Raw genomic sequence first — 15,988 nt, 5'->3', positions numbered from 1 at the left:
CTTTTCATTGGAGGAACTGCAGAAGTTCAAAGCAGTCACCTCTTGTCTGACCCATGACCTCCCTACACTGCAGCCAAGGGTTATAATCTGTGGGGCAGTTTAAAAAGTCTTTGTGTTGTGTAAAATTGCATCCTTGTCCCATTTTTGTCCTGGAGAGTGCATCGCATGGAATGGGGTTGGGGTGGGGTGGGGCAAACAGGCATTTCACCCTGCATCTTGGCCTCCTTCCTCCATTCTATAAGACCGCTTTGAGCACAATGGTTCTCTTGCTGTAATGCAAACTCAGAGTCACTATCGTTCAAATGCTTGAACAGCACTTTAGCTGTAGCACTTTGTAAACAGGATAGCCTTTATAAGAGTCTCTTAGCAGCTACATGGCTGGTTTATGAGCTTTTCTCCAGGCTCATATCTCTTAAGTAATGTTCCATCCCAGTTTTAACAGAAACAGAATCACTTGGGGCAGAGGAAAAACCATTTCTCAGCCATGAAATCCAAGCTGCCTTCTGGCCAGTGGGGCTACTCTTTGTTTGAGACATACAAGAACTGTAACTTAGCCAGATTGGAGGGAGGGTGGCTGCACTTGCTGAAGAAGGTTCTTTCTCCTTCCTCCCCAAAACAACTATTTCCTTAACCCAGGTACAAAACACCGTGCTTTAAGCAAATACAGTGTTTGCTTAACCCATTTCTGTTCAGCCCACGGGGTACACATTTGATCCCTCTTGCGTATATGCAACGTTGGGCAGAAATGGCTTAACAAAAGAGCTGCTGTATGAGTATATTTGCACACACTGTCGAACAAATGCAAAACAGGCCTGTATCCACTGCCCCTGTTCACACAAGCAAAAACAGATTGCACACCCCAACTGATCTGAAGACTCTTGCTCCCAAATGGAAGCAAATCAACCTTAAGACATAAAGGGTATTTTAACCAATGAAAATGCTGGAATTCAATCGTGTGTGTGTGTGTGTGTGTGTGTGTGTGTGAATGCTCTTTTCTCTGGTGAGAAAAGGGATGTCACCTGAGGCTGACAAGCACACCTTGCTTGTCCAAATATCTTAGCCCTCCAAATATCTTCTGTCTAGTGACCAGGATCACTTGCAGTTGAACTGCTTTCCCATTTAAAAAAATAATAACAATGGGTCTGGGACTCTTTCCATAAGTCCCTGCAGACTGGCTGCGTGTCCAAGGCTTGATTTCAGATTAGAGCCCTGTATCACTTGTTTAATATTCTTTTGCAGTTTTAATCATTTTATTATGCTTAGTTTTGTAGTTTCTTTTATTCTGCAAGACATTCCGATTATATTTCTGAAAAGCAGGATATAAATCCAATAAATGTGAATGAAATATCCAATCACCCCTTGGAAAAGGGAGAATAGCCTTAACCTCTCCCTGCTCCCTCACTCCTGCCCAGAAAGCACCTCCATTGCTGCTGTGACTGCTGTGGACAATGTAGTTTAACAGCTGTCATACACACCACTTGGATGTTTTTGTGATCTTTAGTCACAAAAGGTTTCAGCAGCACTACAACTATGGCTTCCTCGACCCCATCTTCCTGCAGCAAGGTGGGAACCCAGCCAGTCATGTGCAGACAGGACACAGTTGTTCTCCAAGGGACAAAAGAAGGCGTTTGAGGATGCACCACTTAGCTAACCAGGTGGCACAAGGGCTAGCCAAATGTTGGACGGTGACTAGGGAAACCCAGGTCCACATCCCTGCTGGGTCATAAAGCTTCTTGGGTGATCTTGGGCTAGTCACTGTCTCTCAGCTCATCTTCCTTACAGAGTGGTGATAGAACTGAGAAGGGCCTTATACACTGCCCTGAGCTCCTTGGAGGAAGGGCACTATATACAGTGTTGAAAATAAATAAGATGGACTTCTCTATGGGAGGCGTCTCACACATTGTGGGGCTCCATCCTAGCAGGGGACAGGGGAATTATTTGCCTCTTGGGGCTTCTGGATTTTTGCAAGAGAAATGTGTCCCTCCCAGCCCATCAACCTCCAGAGAGGTTGACTAGCCATGAGGAAGGGAAGAAGCAGCCAAGCTTCAGCTGTGACCTTTGTTCCACATTGAGCCTCCAGCTGTTTCTTGCCTTGTTGTGGGGAAGGTTTCCCAAGTCTAGTGTCAAGAAAGCTCCCTGATAGACCCACAGCCACGCTCTGATCTCCTCTGATCAGAGGAGCCACGCTCTGATCTCCTCAGGTCTGCCAAGTGTGTGCATGGAAAGGACAAACCCAGGCTGGCCCTTCTTCCATTCCAGCTTCTACCTCTTTGAGAGAGACTCCCACAGCCAGGCAAAGTGTGCAGGGCAGCAGAAGCAAAGATGTGGCCTCTGGTTTTCCACTGTTCCATGGGCAAGCCTTTTTTCCCTGGCCAGGCCCAGCCACACTGGAGGGGGGTGGGAACGGAAGAGAAGATGAAAGGGAAGAGGTAACAGCTATGCCCCATGTCATGACTTCTCCTCCAGGTCAGGCAGTTGACCAGATATTCAAGGAGCAAGCCAATTTACGGATACTAGAACAATTTGATTTTATAAATCTTTGCTCTAACTACAAATGAGCTGGATATTCCAGGACCATTTTCACCACACTCGGATATCTTCTCTCATGAGTGGGAAAGCAGCTTGGAAGAGATGAGGTGCTGAGTGAACAAAAAAGCAGGAAGCGAAAGAGTTAAGCAGCTCCTTCCACACAGAGGCACTGCTTCTCTTGCTGACCCCATCACTCTCAATCACAGCCTCCAAGGGTGGAGTGGGAAGAATGATGCCACACCTATTCATCAGGTCCACTACAAAATCATTAAGCACCACCCAGCAGGCTTGCAACTATGGAAAAATAGACACAATAGTTCTGGAAGGCAACTGTGGCATGTTGCAAGCATCAGGACAATCAGGGGAAATGGGAAGCCCACGCAAACCATGCATTTGGCACCAAGGCAAGCCCCATGACTGGCTGCTTTGTAAACCCGAACTTGATGGCCCAGCATTCTTTCTAAGCTTGCATTTGAGGGTACTTGCCGGACATGAGTGTTTTCAGAGCGGATGGATCTGACTTGCTCCTGCTCTTGTGCAGTGTCCCAACACTTGTATTTCTGGCCATGTTGTATTAGAATGCTGGTGAGTTGGCTTTTTGGAAAGCAACAGGGGGAGATTTTGCCACAAGTCTTCCTGCGAACAACAGCAGCACCTTCAAGTGCCCAGTACTTTGTTTCTCATGGTGCTTTTTGCCCTAGTGGAGTTTTCATGTCAATAGGCCGAATACGTCTAATATTTGGTTAGAAGTTCTGTTTTCAAGGAAACAGATGTGCAAAAAGTAATTAAACATGCTTACGTGCACTTGTCCGTATTAACCCATGCACACACACACACACACACGCACACAAGTGCACACCCTTCTTCCGGCTTTTGCCCTAGACAAAGGGCTTTGAAAAGCATCTTCTATTCTCAGTTATTACACATCCTTCCCTGAGAACTGTGTCTGCTCCACAACTTTGAACCTCCTGTGTGTTTTCTCATATTTTCAATCAAATTATTACATACTGCAAATATGCATAAGGGAAATTATTCTACACATTTTATGGTGCGCCGTTGCTTGTAGCAGTAATTGAAGTACCTTTTCCACTTATGAAAGTACTAATTTTATTTGCTTTTATTGCTTTTCTAGATGCAATTATTTATTTAGTGTGTTTTGGCTTTATTAAATTATGTTTACTATAGGAACATCATAAAAATGTATGAAAGTAACACATCAGCCAATGCTGCCCGGTGACCTGTATTGGAGAAATCGAGTGTTATTTTTCATATCCAAACTTAATAGAATAAAGTAGGAATAAAGAGATAATCTACCCTAGAAAATAATGCAATTTCCCAATAATATAATAATACACCTGGACAATATGATTTTATAAATCTTAACTCTAAAATTTACATGAGCTGGGTGTTACAAGGCCTTTTTAGGTTTCACAGTATTTTAGGATGGAATTGGAATGAGAAATATAACTAAAGCAGGAGGGTGGGAATTGAGCCTGTTTCAGTAGTGTGAACAGAAGACGCCTTCAGGAGTGAACTACAAAAGCTAAAAGTGGCCTAACACTGAACTTCAGGGGTAGTCCTTCAACCAGTCATGTATTGACTCAGCCGTAACTTAAATTCCTCACATACAAGGCCTATTTCTCACTGAGGTAAGAGAGAATCCTTTGTCTGGATTGTATCACTTCAGGCTGCGGGTGGAGATTCACAAGGCTGACGTCTCCTCCATATTCCCCACACACAGAAAAACAGCATATCAGGAAGACTGTTCCAGCCTAGCTTCACCTTGACATGCTAGCTTTCTATGTACAATTTTTTTTAAACATTAAATCACACACTCTCCCACCTGTAGTGGCACATAAGCTTACCACCACTGAAGAATAGAACCAAGTCAACAGGAGGCTTCCGCACAGGTTAGCAGAAGAGAATTCAGGAGATCTTTATGGATACCCAGTTAGGAACACAACACAAGCAAACTCTGGAAGAAAAGGGCATTTTCATTTACGAAAAAAGGTGATCTGGAGTAGAAGAAAGCAGAACAGAAGCTCTCAAACACCTAAACTAGAGAATAGCAATTTAGGATAGCACAGACTGGCTCATACATACTTGATTATGATTCATTGTAGCAACAAACAAGGAGTTGCATAAGTGGAGTGACTGCTGATTAATCACAAATCATGTTGTCAACTAAAGCACATTCAGCTGAAAGTCATTAATTGATGAGAAATCAAGTGAAGAATTTGTATACGTGAACTTATCCTTAGGGAAGACAAAAACCATTGTGTTCACACTGCAGCAAATTAGTTACTAGCATCTATATTTTCTCTCACAAGGGGAAGAGCAGTGGAAATTTGAGCAGAAAAATCAGCAGAGGGGAGAGGGTTAAGAAGCACTTCCACTCCAGCTTGCAGCCTCTTCAGTTGCATCTGTTTTTAATTTGAGAAAAGTGCCAGAGAAAAAAAAACTACTGAGCACTAATGTGTTTGGGTCTTAGTAACCACCACCTAAAAGTGACTAGAGCTGGGCAGTAGAGCCCGCAGCTCAGGAAAGTTGTGTAGACTCTTGTTCTTTGGAGATTTTAGGCAGCTGACTGAGTATCTATTAACTGAGTGACATACTGTGCAAGACAAATTTTTCAATCTGCTCAACCTCAAATCACAGCCTACTCTGGTATTTCTTCCTCTTCTCACCACCCCATTAATGTAGAAATATATCAGTACATATAGAAATAATATAACACAGTTGAAACAGAGGGAAATCAGCCCTGAATTTGCACTGCAACCTGTACACAAGAGGCCAGGTTGGAGAGCTGAATGGCTTTGGGCAAGAACTAGTTTTGTGGTTCTGCTTTGCATAGAGCAAAAAGAGCTATGTTTTTAGAGCAAGTGAGGATGCAATCCTAACTAGACATTAGGCCGGGCCAGTCTGGGAGGGTCGCAAATGTGCCATAAAGCACGATTGTGCCTCCCCTAGGGGAAGCCAGGCTGGTGCTCCAAGACGCACTGGCCTGCGGAGGCTGACATAAGCCTCCACGCCAGCTTCCCCTTAGGTGCTTGTGTCGGCCCCACTGGGCTGACACAAGCGGAAGAGATAGGCGGGGAGGAGGAGGGAGGGAGGCATTTTTGGGTAGGGGGAGGGCGGGCAGTGGGCGACCCCAGGGACGGGTGGGTAGAGAGCAGGAGGCGGGGCTGGGATCTGGCAGTTCTGCCGGATACGAACCCAAGTTTCCAGGGAGAACGGAGCAGCTCCAAGCCGCTCCGCTCTCCTTGGACTTGTGCCACCCCACGAGGTGGCGCAAGTCCAAGGAGACCCATAGGGGCCAGCAGCCCTTACCTGGAGTTAAGGGGAAATGTTTCCCCTTACCTCTGGCTGCGTACTCTCCGTTCCCCCCTGAGGGACATCCAGACCACGGTGGACAGGAACGGGGTTCATGATCAAAAGGGAGAAGAGCCGTCTTCAACCGAGTCACCAGTTGGAGTACCTGGGCCCGCCACTAGACACTACCAAGTCCATGATCTCACTGCCCCCAGAGGAATGCGAGAAGATGTGGCACCTGCTGGAGTCACTGCTCTCAGCAAAGCAGCAGGATGTGATGGCACTGCTCAGACTGCTGGGCATGATGGTGTCTTGCCAGGACGTTATCCCAGGGACTTATCCCAGTTTCCATTCAAGGGCTCCAGAGATTCCTCCTACGCTTCCAACAGGAGATAGAGAACATTTCTCACACCAGGACATACATCCCTCCCAAGGTCAGGAAGGAGTTGGCGCAGTGGAAGAGCCGCTCTAGACGGGCAATGGGCTCCCCCTTAGGGAGCCTGCAATGGAAGTGATCAACACGGGCGCCAGCCGGCCGGGCTGGAGTGCTCACACCCAGTGGAGGGTGGCTCAAGGGACCTGGTCCAGGGAGGAGTTCTGCATGTACTCCAATCTTCTGGAGCTCAGAGCCAGCCGTCTGGTGCTGGACAGGTTTTACCTTCTGGTCGAGGGCCGGCAGGCTCTAGTAAAAACAGACATCACCGCCAAGGCTTATGTGAAAGAACAAGGAGGCTTGCAGCACAAGGAAGCGGCAAGCTATCACCACGTGGGCCGAAGTCCACCTTGCGGCCATATGGATGGAACATGTAGCCAGGATAGTCAACTCCACGGCGGACTGGCTCAGCAGGTGGCAGACCCTGGAGACCCTGGAGACGGAGCGGCAGCTCAACCCACAGGTATTCAAGCTCGTGAAGAAGAGAATCGGGACCCTGCCGGTGGACCTCTTCGCCACAAGAGAGAGCGCGCAGCTCCAGAGTTTCTTCTCAAGGGAACTTCAAGAGGGAGCGGAGGTCGTAGATGCTCAACGCAGCCCCTGGCATCAGGGACTTCGGTATGCCTTTCCCCCAGTGCTGCAACTGCAGCACCTTCTCAGCAGAATCAAGCAACTCTGGGCACAGGTCATCCGGATCGCCCCAAAGTGGCCCAGACGACCGTGATTCCCAGAGCCCCTGCGCCTCTCAACCCAGAACCATTGGACACTTCCCCTCCAGCAGGACCTACTGCTACAGGGACTGACGGTTTACCCCCAGCCACACCTCTTCAACCTGACAATGTAGAGTTTGAGCAGGGCATGCTAACCAGACTGGGGTACTCTGGCAGGGTTACGGCCACCATGCAGGCCTCACATAAGTCCTCCACAAAGAAGACGTACCAATCCATCTGGCGCAGCTTTACCAGGTGAGCGGAGGCCAGGGGGGTCAGGGCAGTCAAGACCAAGGTGAGACACGTCCTTTCCTTCAGGAAGGCTGGAGAAGGGGCTCTCCACCAACACCCTCAAAAGGCAGGTGATGGCCCCTGGGCAGCGTCCTAGGAGTGGGCTCTGGGGAATCCCTCTTGTTCCATCCTCACATCCGCAGATTCCTGAGGGGGTAGTGCTCCTGAACCCCCCGACAGTCCACAGGTTCCCCAGCTGGGATCCGAACAGGGTCCTAGAGGCTCTCACTCAGGCCCCCTTCAAGCCTCTGGTCTCAATTCCCATCAGGGAGCTCACCTTCAGGGTGCTGCCCTGGTGGCGATCACCTCAGCTGAGAGGGCGTCAAACTTGGGGCACTATCCATTGACCGCTAGCTGTACATCCTTCACAAGGACCAGGTGATCCTTCGTTGGGACCCGACCTTCGCTCCGAAGGTCAACTTCCTGTTCCACCGAGCACAGGAGCTAATCCTGCCATCTTCTCCCCCAAGCCAACCCACCCACCCCAAGGAAAAGGCCTGACACACCCTTGACCTGCGCAGAGAACCCTGTGCTACTACACCAGGCTTACCAGGGAGTTTAGGAAATTGGAGGCCCTGTTTGTAATCTACAAAGGCTCTAACCAGGTCCACAAGGCCTCAGCTAGCTTGCTGGCACGCTGGCTAAGGGCATGCTCCAACTGGCCTACCAGGCCAGAGGGAAAGTCCCCCAGAGGGGTTCACAGCCCACTCCCTCCAGAGTGCTGTCACTACGGCGGCATTCGATGGTTACGCATCCCTCCTGGAGATCTGCAGAGCGGCAACGTGGTCTTCGGTTCACACCTTTGCCAAGCAATACTGGATAACCACAGCCACCTCATTGGATGCCGCTATGGGGCGTAAGGCGTTGCACAGGTGGTGAGGCAGTGAGCGAACTCCCTTGCTGGCCCACCCTTCTGGTTGGCTCTGGTATATCCCAGCAGTAGGAATGCCAGCCTTTCCTTCCCAGAGAAAGTAGGAATTTCTTACCTGAGAATTCCAGTTCTGGGAAAGGAAGGGTGGCATTCCGCCAACCTCTTCTCCACATTGGGGGGGGGGGGGTACACTGCTAGACTAGGCTCCCCCACGGGGAACTGTTCTCCTCCCTTACCCATTAGTGGCGGGACAGCTTATCTGTTATGTTTTTCTTCACTGTGGTTTGGTGGTTACCTTTGTAGTTATTCACACACATTTGATTAAGATTCTTCCAAGCCGGTCCTCGCAGTGGGCACACTACATCTCAAGGGACAGACCACAGCCGAGGACCAGGGGGACACTCAGTTCTTCCTGCTTGTCAACTCCGAACTGGGACCGGAAAGAAAGCCCCCCCCCCCAATGTGGGAGGAGTATCAATTCAGTCGAGGTTCCGATCCTACCTCCCAGGAGGAGGGGCATCTCAGCAGTAGGAATGCCACCCTTCCTTTCCCAGAACTGGAATTCTCAGGTAAGAAATTCCTACTTTTTCTGATGTTTGCTTCTGCTTTCACCTCTGAAATAATTTCTGGTTTTGATATATGTATATAAGAAAAGCATTTTAGTCCTTTTGACTTTCTTGAACCTTTTAAAATATTATTTTAGTAAGTAGTTTTGCAAGTGATTCCATGTAATGGGGGAAGTGCATGCTAACAAGCAGCCACATTCAGTTAAATGGACACCCTTTTTCAATTTTTTTTTTTTGTAGCCCAAAATTGCAGAGGAGAATTTAACCTACGCTGAACTGGAACTCATCAAACCCCACCAGGAAGCAAAGGGCATTCCTACGATGACTGTCTATGCGCAGATTCTCTTTGAGGAAAACAAGATGTAAATGCCACCCCAGGTCCTGTGTGCCAGGGCATATTTAATGCTTCCTGTGCTGTTATTTATAAAATAGCATTCAAATATCCTTATTTTTTTACTTCCACTCTTGTTCTCTTTTTATAAGATTTTAAACATTGTACTTCAAGGGAATTTGTACGGTGCACAGCAAGAAGCTACCTGTTTAACCTTGCGACCGGGAGCACTGAACCATGTGATTGCTTCAGGAGCTTTTCTTTAATGTTAATGTTGAATAGGATGTTCCTTTTGTGTTATAGTCCATTACAAAAATGGCCCACATCAGGGAATAGATCCAGTAACACAGCTGAGCCAGAATGCTGGATCAAATGCCCAGTTTTGCATATTGTCTTTTCCAGACGCAGGGAGCCTTCCATTTGAATTCCACACACAAGTATATGTTGCCAGTTTCTGCCCTTGGACTGCCCGAACTCTGGCACAGGAGGCAGAGTTATATATGTGGAAAAATAAGTACATGATATAGATATGAAAAAGGGTGGTTACATGACACTGGCAAACAAAGGAGAGAAGCAGGGGGAAAAGAATAGTGGGAACAGTAATAAGCACACCAGTGACTAAACAAATACCACCCAGACTTTTTTCTCCCCATCTTTGGAAGCATTTTCCCACAGTCACTGGGCTCAAAGGATTCCTCATAACTCTGAATTCCTTCTGAGTTAACCAGACCTGGTAATGCCCTCATCTCTGTTGTTCACCATTTGGCTTGTCTGATGAGGGATGGTGGGTTCTTCTCCCTCAAGGCTTCAAACAGTTCGTCGTTGTCTCTTAATACAAAGAGGAAGTATGTACCTTCTCTCAGAAGGCTGCTTATCTTCTTCAGCAGGGATTCTTGTCTCCCCCTTCTGTCTTGTTACCTCAGCTAAAAATGTACACACTGACTTCTCCCTCAGATGGCTTGGTTGACCCACTTGATGGCTTGGCTTGACCTACTTTGTAACGTTACAGTATTATACTGTATGCACATTACAGTATTATACTAGGAGAGACCAAAAGTCCATCAACTCCAGCAACACCTAGCATCAGCCACACATCAGACCATTGTGAACCACAAGCGGTGTTGCATCAAGGAGCCTCGCAAGCAGATGGTTCCAGAACACACTAGGAAGGTCACACATACAAATCATTAACTATGTGAGAGAAGACTCTTGTGCATTTTGCATGGAATTTGCTTCCTGGAATCTGCAAGTCAGTTTACCAGATGTTGTACTTCCTACTTGCATATATAGTATGCCCATATATGGCTGTCCCTTCTGGGGGCCATTTGGTACTTAAAAAAATGCTACATTAACTAGTGTATAACTCAGAGCAGAGTTATCCAGAGGCTTCCAGCCTCTTTTGGATCATCCAGTTTGTCAGTTCATTCCACCCCCACCTTCCATATGGAAAGAGAGTCTTACTAGGACTGAAAGAAAAAAACAAAAAAACACCTGCTTGATTGACTCAGAGGAAGATAAGCTGTGAGGAGAGGTTTTCCCTTGTCCCAGATTGATGGATTTTGGAAAAGAGTTCCCTCTCTTACACTAGTCTTTCATTTTCTGTAAAAGGTGGAGGGCTGTAACTGGTCCTGAGGAGCAGCTCCTGATCCTTGGAAAACTAGTTCCCATCAGGGTGAGCTCAATTGTACGATCAACCCAAGCAGACACTTGGGCAACTGGTATTTTTCGAGGCATGATTAAATAGTTGCACCCCAGAATCTCTTGCAGTCCACACCGAATGCTGAAGCACACGCCTTCAATCATGTGTCAAAACTGCACCTCAGCGCTCTGTGGCATTCCTGGAGGTCTCCCACAGCACTCCCGAGAACATGTGGTTCAGCTCCAAAGATGTCTTGAGGGTGCTGTGCTGATCATGTCAGCTTCACCACATAGTTTTAAGGAAGCTTAGAATTCTAGTCTCTGTGAATCTTACCATTTCATACCAAATTGTCCAGGATCACCTATGTTGGGAAAAGGGAGAGCCTGGGATAAAAACACAGGTGACACAAGAGAAGGGGTTGAAATGGAACTCAAAGAACTTCCACTTCCTAGGCTGATACATCTCCAGAGAATTGGCCCCTTCCAAATTTGTTTTCAACCATTCCTAGGTCAGGTTTGTTCTAAGGTGTTGTCTCCTCTGTCAGTATCCCCAAACTAATCTATAATTGTGTATTTCCTTCAAAACTATCTGGACCTACTGAATGCCTCTGGCCGTCTTTTCAGTCTTTGTGTGCACTCTTTTGAAAGTGAAAGCAGAGATGCCCAGGGGTCCAACTGGAAGAGCAACTACACTTCTCATGTAGGCAAATTTATTTTACGTGGCCTTACCTACTATCAGATTGATCTGAGTGCTCTCAAGGCCTCCCTATCCACCCAGTATGGTGTAGTATTGCTGTATTTTGCATCTGAAGCCGAGGCATTACATTCTAGCATCTGATTTCAAACATTTGCACCAGCATGGTGTGATAGTGTTGCAAGTGCCAAGGATGTTGTGTGGTGTGCTGATGCAGTCATTGTTCTATCCTAGTCCGATCAAGTCCATGTTGATTCAGCCAGTCTTAAACTCTAAAGGGGAAGGGGGACTTACAAGTATCAGATCAGTTTCTGAGATAAAACCACTAATCATTAATGCATATTTCATCTCTAGGAAATACTTTGAGAAATAATCAGTGTTAATGTTTTCATTCTATATGTATTCACATTTATGTGTAATTCCCTGGCTCATTTGAGCAAAATAAATGACATACAAATTTAGTTACTCTGTGTGAGATTTTGTGGTTACTGAAATGAACCCAAAGGATGGTTTCTTCCCAAGGATATCACTACAGGATAAGTCCAAGTATTCAAAACTTATGATGTCTTTGTCATATTTGTTTACAGTTATACATACTGAGCATATGCAGATTCTTAGGCAGCCTAACTGCAGATTGTGTAGTAGTGTCATCATGACTCCTGACCTGAGCAGAAACTCACCCTGAGGATGAAGAGGAAGAAAGCAATCAGGTCAAAAAAAACTAGTAACAGGCCTTGACACCAGACTTAAGCCTGGGCTTGAGATCCTAGAGTCGTCAAATCCAGAGACTCCAGAACTGGAGAAGCTGCAGTCAGTTCTCACCGAACCAGGGCTCTTTGAGAAACTAGCCCCACTAACACCCAGGACGTCATGCTCAAACCTACATCCCAGGAACAGGCCAGGAGGAATGCAAGGGAGTGAAGGATAAGAACCAGACTCTAGGCTAGAGGGCTGTCTCTAATTTTTCTAGCACTCCAGGAAGGGAGGTGGAGGGACAGGAGGTATTTAAGATCTCAAAGCCCAATCCTAAGCATATCTACTCAGAAGTATCCCCATTATAGTCAGTGATACTTACTCCCAGGTAAGTGTGGATAGGAATGCAGTCTCATTCCATGTTGCTTACTTGGATTCTCCAGGTTACTGCATCCTGCAGCCAAGAACCCTTGCACTTAAAAATGCTTATGAGCTAGTATGGAAAAGAATCACCATTGCCACATCTGCCTGCTGAATCTTACCTTTAAAGCTGAATGGACCTCTCCTCTTTGCAGAGGCTGCACAACTACCCTGTGAGGAGGACCCAGTGAGCACTCCCCACCCCTTTTCTGCTGCAGTGATTTCCCAGTGTTGATTTTCTGTAAACTTCTCTGGAAGCCTTGTCAGCTGAAGAGCAGGGCACAAATGCTGAAGCAAACCAATATCACAGCTCTCGGTCCCTCTAAATTCAAGCTGCAAATCTTGCTCCAGCCTGGAGAGGCTGCTGAAATTCATAAATTCCAGATTAGGAATATGAAGTTTGATGTCTTATAATTTTCAGCATTATGGCCCTGAGGTTTTTTTCTTTTCTCTTGCTCAAATAAATCCAAGAGAAACCCCACCACGTACCCACTTGTCTTGCTGCTGGTGGTGTCGCAGTGGAAAATTTATTCCGATTCTGTTTGCATTGGCTCTGAGTTTGTTTTGGGCTTCAATTCAAAGTGCTGTTTTTGATCTTGAAAGCGCCAAACAGCTGAGGTCAAGGGTACCTGAAGGATCACCTTATTCCATTTGAATCTGCCTGCTGCTTCAGGTCACTTGAGGCTCTGCTCGGGAGAACTATTCCTTACCTACAATGGGCCACAACTTGGCCAGATGGTTTGATTCCTAACTCAGTGTAAAGCAGCTTCTTGTGTTCCAGGGACACTACCAAGGAAGATACTAGGACAGGTGATGAAGTAATCAGTCTGTACATATCTTGATGACCATGCAGTAATTAGTAGGAGCCAGCATGCATTTGTCAAGTGTAGACACATCCTCGGCATCACCCAGCAGGACAAAGTTCCAAACAACACAGTCCTGGAACGAGCTGGAATCACTAGCATGTATGCACTGCTGAAACAGAGATGCCTGTGTTGGCTCGGTCATGTCGTGAGAATGGATGATGGCCGGATCCCAAAGGATCTCCTCTATGGAGAACTCGTGCAGGGAAAGCGCCCTACAGGTAAACCACAGCTGCGATACAAGGACATCTGCAAGAGGGATCTGAAGGCCTCAGGAATAGACCTCAACAGGTGGGAAACCCTGGCCTCTGAGCGGCCCGCTTGGAGGCAGGCTGTGCAGCATGGCCTCTCCCAGTTTGAAGAGACACTTGGCCAACAGACTGAGGCAAAGAGGCAAAGAAGGAAGGCCCATAGCCAGGGAGACAGACCAGGGACAGACTGCACTTGCTCCCAGTGTGGAAGGGATTGTCACTCCCGAATTGGCCTTTTCAGCCACACTAGACGCTGTTCCAGAACCACCATTCAGAGCGCGATACCATAGTCTTTCGAGACTGAAGGTTGCCAACTAAACTAAAAGTGCTACTAGACTTATCTCTCTTTTTAATCAGGTCACTAGATTAGTGGATAGCAGGGATGCTGTGGACATAATATGGCTTGCTTTCTGCAAAGCAATTGACCAATTTTAGTTGTTAGCAAATGGGTCAAATGTGGGCTAGATATAATAGCATCAGGTGAATGCACAAGTGGTTGGAAATCTGCCCTGAGAATCTTTAACAATGACTCATCAAACTGGAGGAAGGTTTTGAGTGGAGTGCCACGTGGCTCTGTCCTCAACCTGGTACTTTTCAACGTCAGTGATGTGGATGGAAAGGCCTGAAAGCTCCCCTCCAACTCTATGGCTCGTATGTGTATGTATATGAATAGCTTTTCCTGTGAGAGAAAGAAAAGCAATCCTCATTAAGCATCAAATGGAAAATAACCTAAATATGCTGTGATTTCTCTCATCAGGTATCTGGGAACATATCGCTCAGCAGCCTTCTCAATCTCACTGGGGTGGCAATAAGGCAGAAGGTGGCCTGAGGTTCTATTTTTAAAATTACTACAGGTAAATTACCCCTTATCCAGATATCCGAAATCCAGATATTTTTGTCCAAGACTTGTTTTCTGTAGCATGCACACTAGAAGGTCTTGTGTTCATTCCTACATACAGAGCAAGTACAGGCTGTAAGTTCTAGTCTCTGCTCTGTGGTGTGCACCTGTACCAACATTGTTAAGCAACGTCAACGAGGCCCAGCAGACATCCATATTGGTAACAGTGGAAAGAGGAAGAGGAAGTATTTCTCATTATATGTATGCAATTATTCCAAAATTCAGGCATCTTCCAGTCCCAAGCAGTCTGGATAAGGGACATTCAACTTGTATTTCAAATAGGCATCCTCTAGGACTACTCAACACCTGGCTAAGGTGCTGCTGAGTCATGATGTTTCTCTGCATCCTTCTGGTGTCATTGCTAAACTGTGGCCTCGATGTCGAGGTGGAGACAAGTGCAGCTCTATTAGCTTCTCCCCATCAGGTTGTTAATGTTAATGTTGTGTGTCCTAAGTTTAAAGAGAGGTAGGGCTTCACACAGCTTCCACTAAGTACGGCTTGTTCTTCCACATTAAACTTTATCGCTATCAGCAAACAGGAGTAAATCACATTAGCGTGGGCAGCTGTAGGTGGCAGGGGGTGCTGTGGGGGAGGGGAGATTACCTACCCAGGAATCCCATGAAGTGGGAATTGATTATACCTTTACTGCACTCTCTAATTGGCTCATTTGGCCTGGATGCCATTGTGGTGTCATTACAAGTAAAGTTTTCTTTTTCTTTTTTAGAATAACTGTAACATTGTCCTCTTAGTGTGATCATGCTAAATTACAATTGGCCAGTGTCCGACTTTGCCTAAGTGTCTGCTTAAACAAGTAACTCAGAATACAGTATATACAGTGACATGCCACACCACTTCAAACACACAGTAGACACACAGGAGGTGTCTACTAGTTTTCCTGTGTTTCTAGGAAACAGGTTGCAAGTCAAGTTGCATCCATGAAACAGCAATCACAGGCAAGACAAGTATTTCACACACAACAGTCAATGCTAACTGGGCGTATTTTGTGACAATTCAGCATTTTCAGTAGTGCTGGCCAGGACAAAAGTAACAAAAACTGATTGCCGGCATCCTGCATTGTGAAAAAGAAAGGCAGCCACGGAGACTTTTTAAAACTTAAAACAGGACAAGATATCTAAAACTTAAAAGTTTTAAAAAGACCACCTTTCTAGATGGGCCTGCACATGGAACGGGTAGCATTTCTAAAAATGCCACCCCAGACCTTCCACCTTCAACATCCTATCTTGCAACCAGGCAGGTAATCACCATGCAATCCTCACGCCTTGTGCAAACCCATCTCTCTATGTTCCTAATTATTGAATCACCCAATGTTGGGAGCTCCCCTCTCCCACCCCAGAGAGCTGTGCTGGACCTGAGAAAATATGGGGTGATAATCCAAGCAATGGGTCCCTTCTAAAGGATCATTTCTTTCTCAGGCTGACGTCCTCTGAGACTCTCATTGTCTGTGACAGCAGTAGAGCTGTCAGCCTG

At 46.6% G+C, this 15,988-nt stretch overlaps 1 protein-coding gene across 6 annotated transcripts in view; it reads left to right on the top strand.

The window, feature by feature from the left end:
* VSTM4 (V-set and transmembrane domain containing 4) overlaps positions 1–15,988 on the top strand; it is a 51,668-nt gene that overhangs the window by 30,735 nt on the left and 4,945 nt on the right. For 5 of the 6 annotated variants that reach the window (XM_066620140.1, XM_066620137.1, XM_066620138.1 and 2 more), the window contains one exon: positions 8,953–11,819. In XM_066620140.1, the coding sequence (XP_066476237.1) occupies positions 8,953–9,078 (126 nt within the window). In that variant the 3' untranslated portion in view covers positions 9,079–11,819. Of the gene's footprint in view, positions 1–8,952; positions 11,820–14,359; positions 14,457–15,988 lie in introns of those variants that run through there. The other variant, XM_066620139.1, reaches the window with a different exon arrangement.

This window comes from Tiliqua scincoides, chromosome 3, assembly GCF_035046505.1.
Source record: "Tiliqua scincoides isolate rTilSci1 chromosome 3, rTilSci1.hap2, whole genome shotgun sequence".
Taxonomy (NCBI): Eukaryota; Metazoa; Chordata; class Lepidosauria; order Squamata; family Scincidae; genus Tiliqua; species Tiliqua scincoides.
The sequence above is the reverse complement of the archived record's forward strand: the minus strand, read 5'-3'. Positions and strand labels throughout refer to the sequence as shown.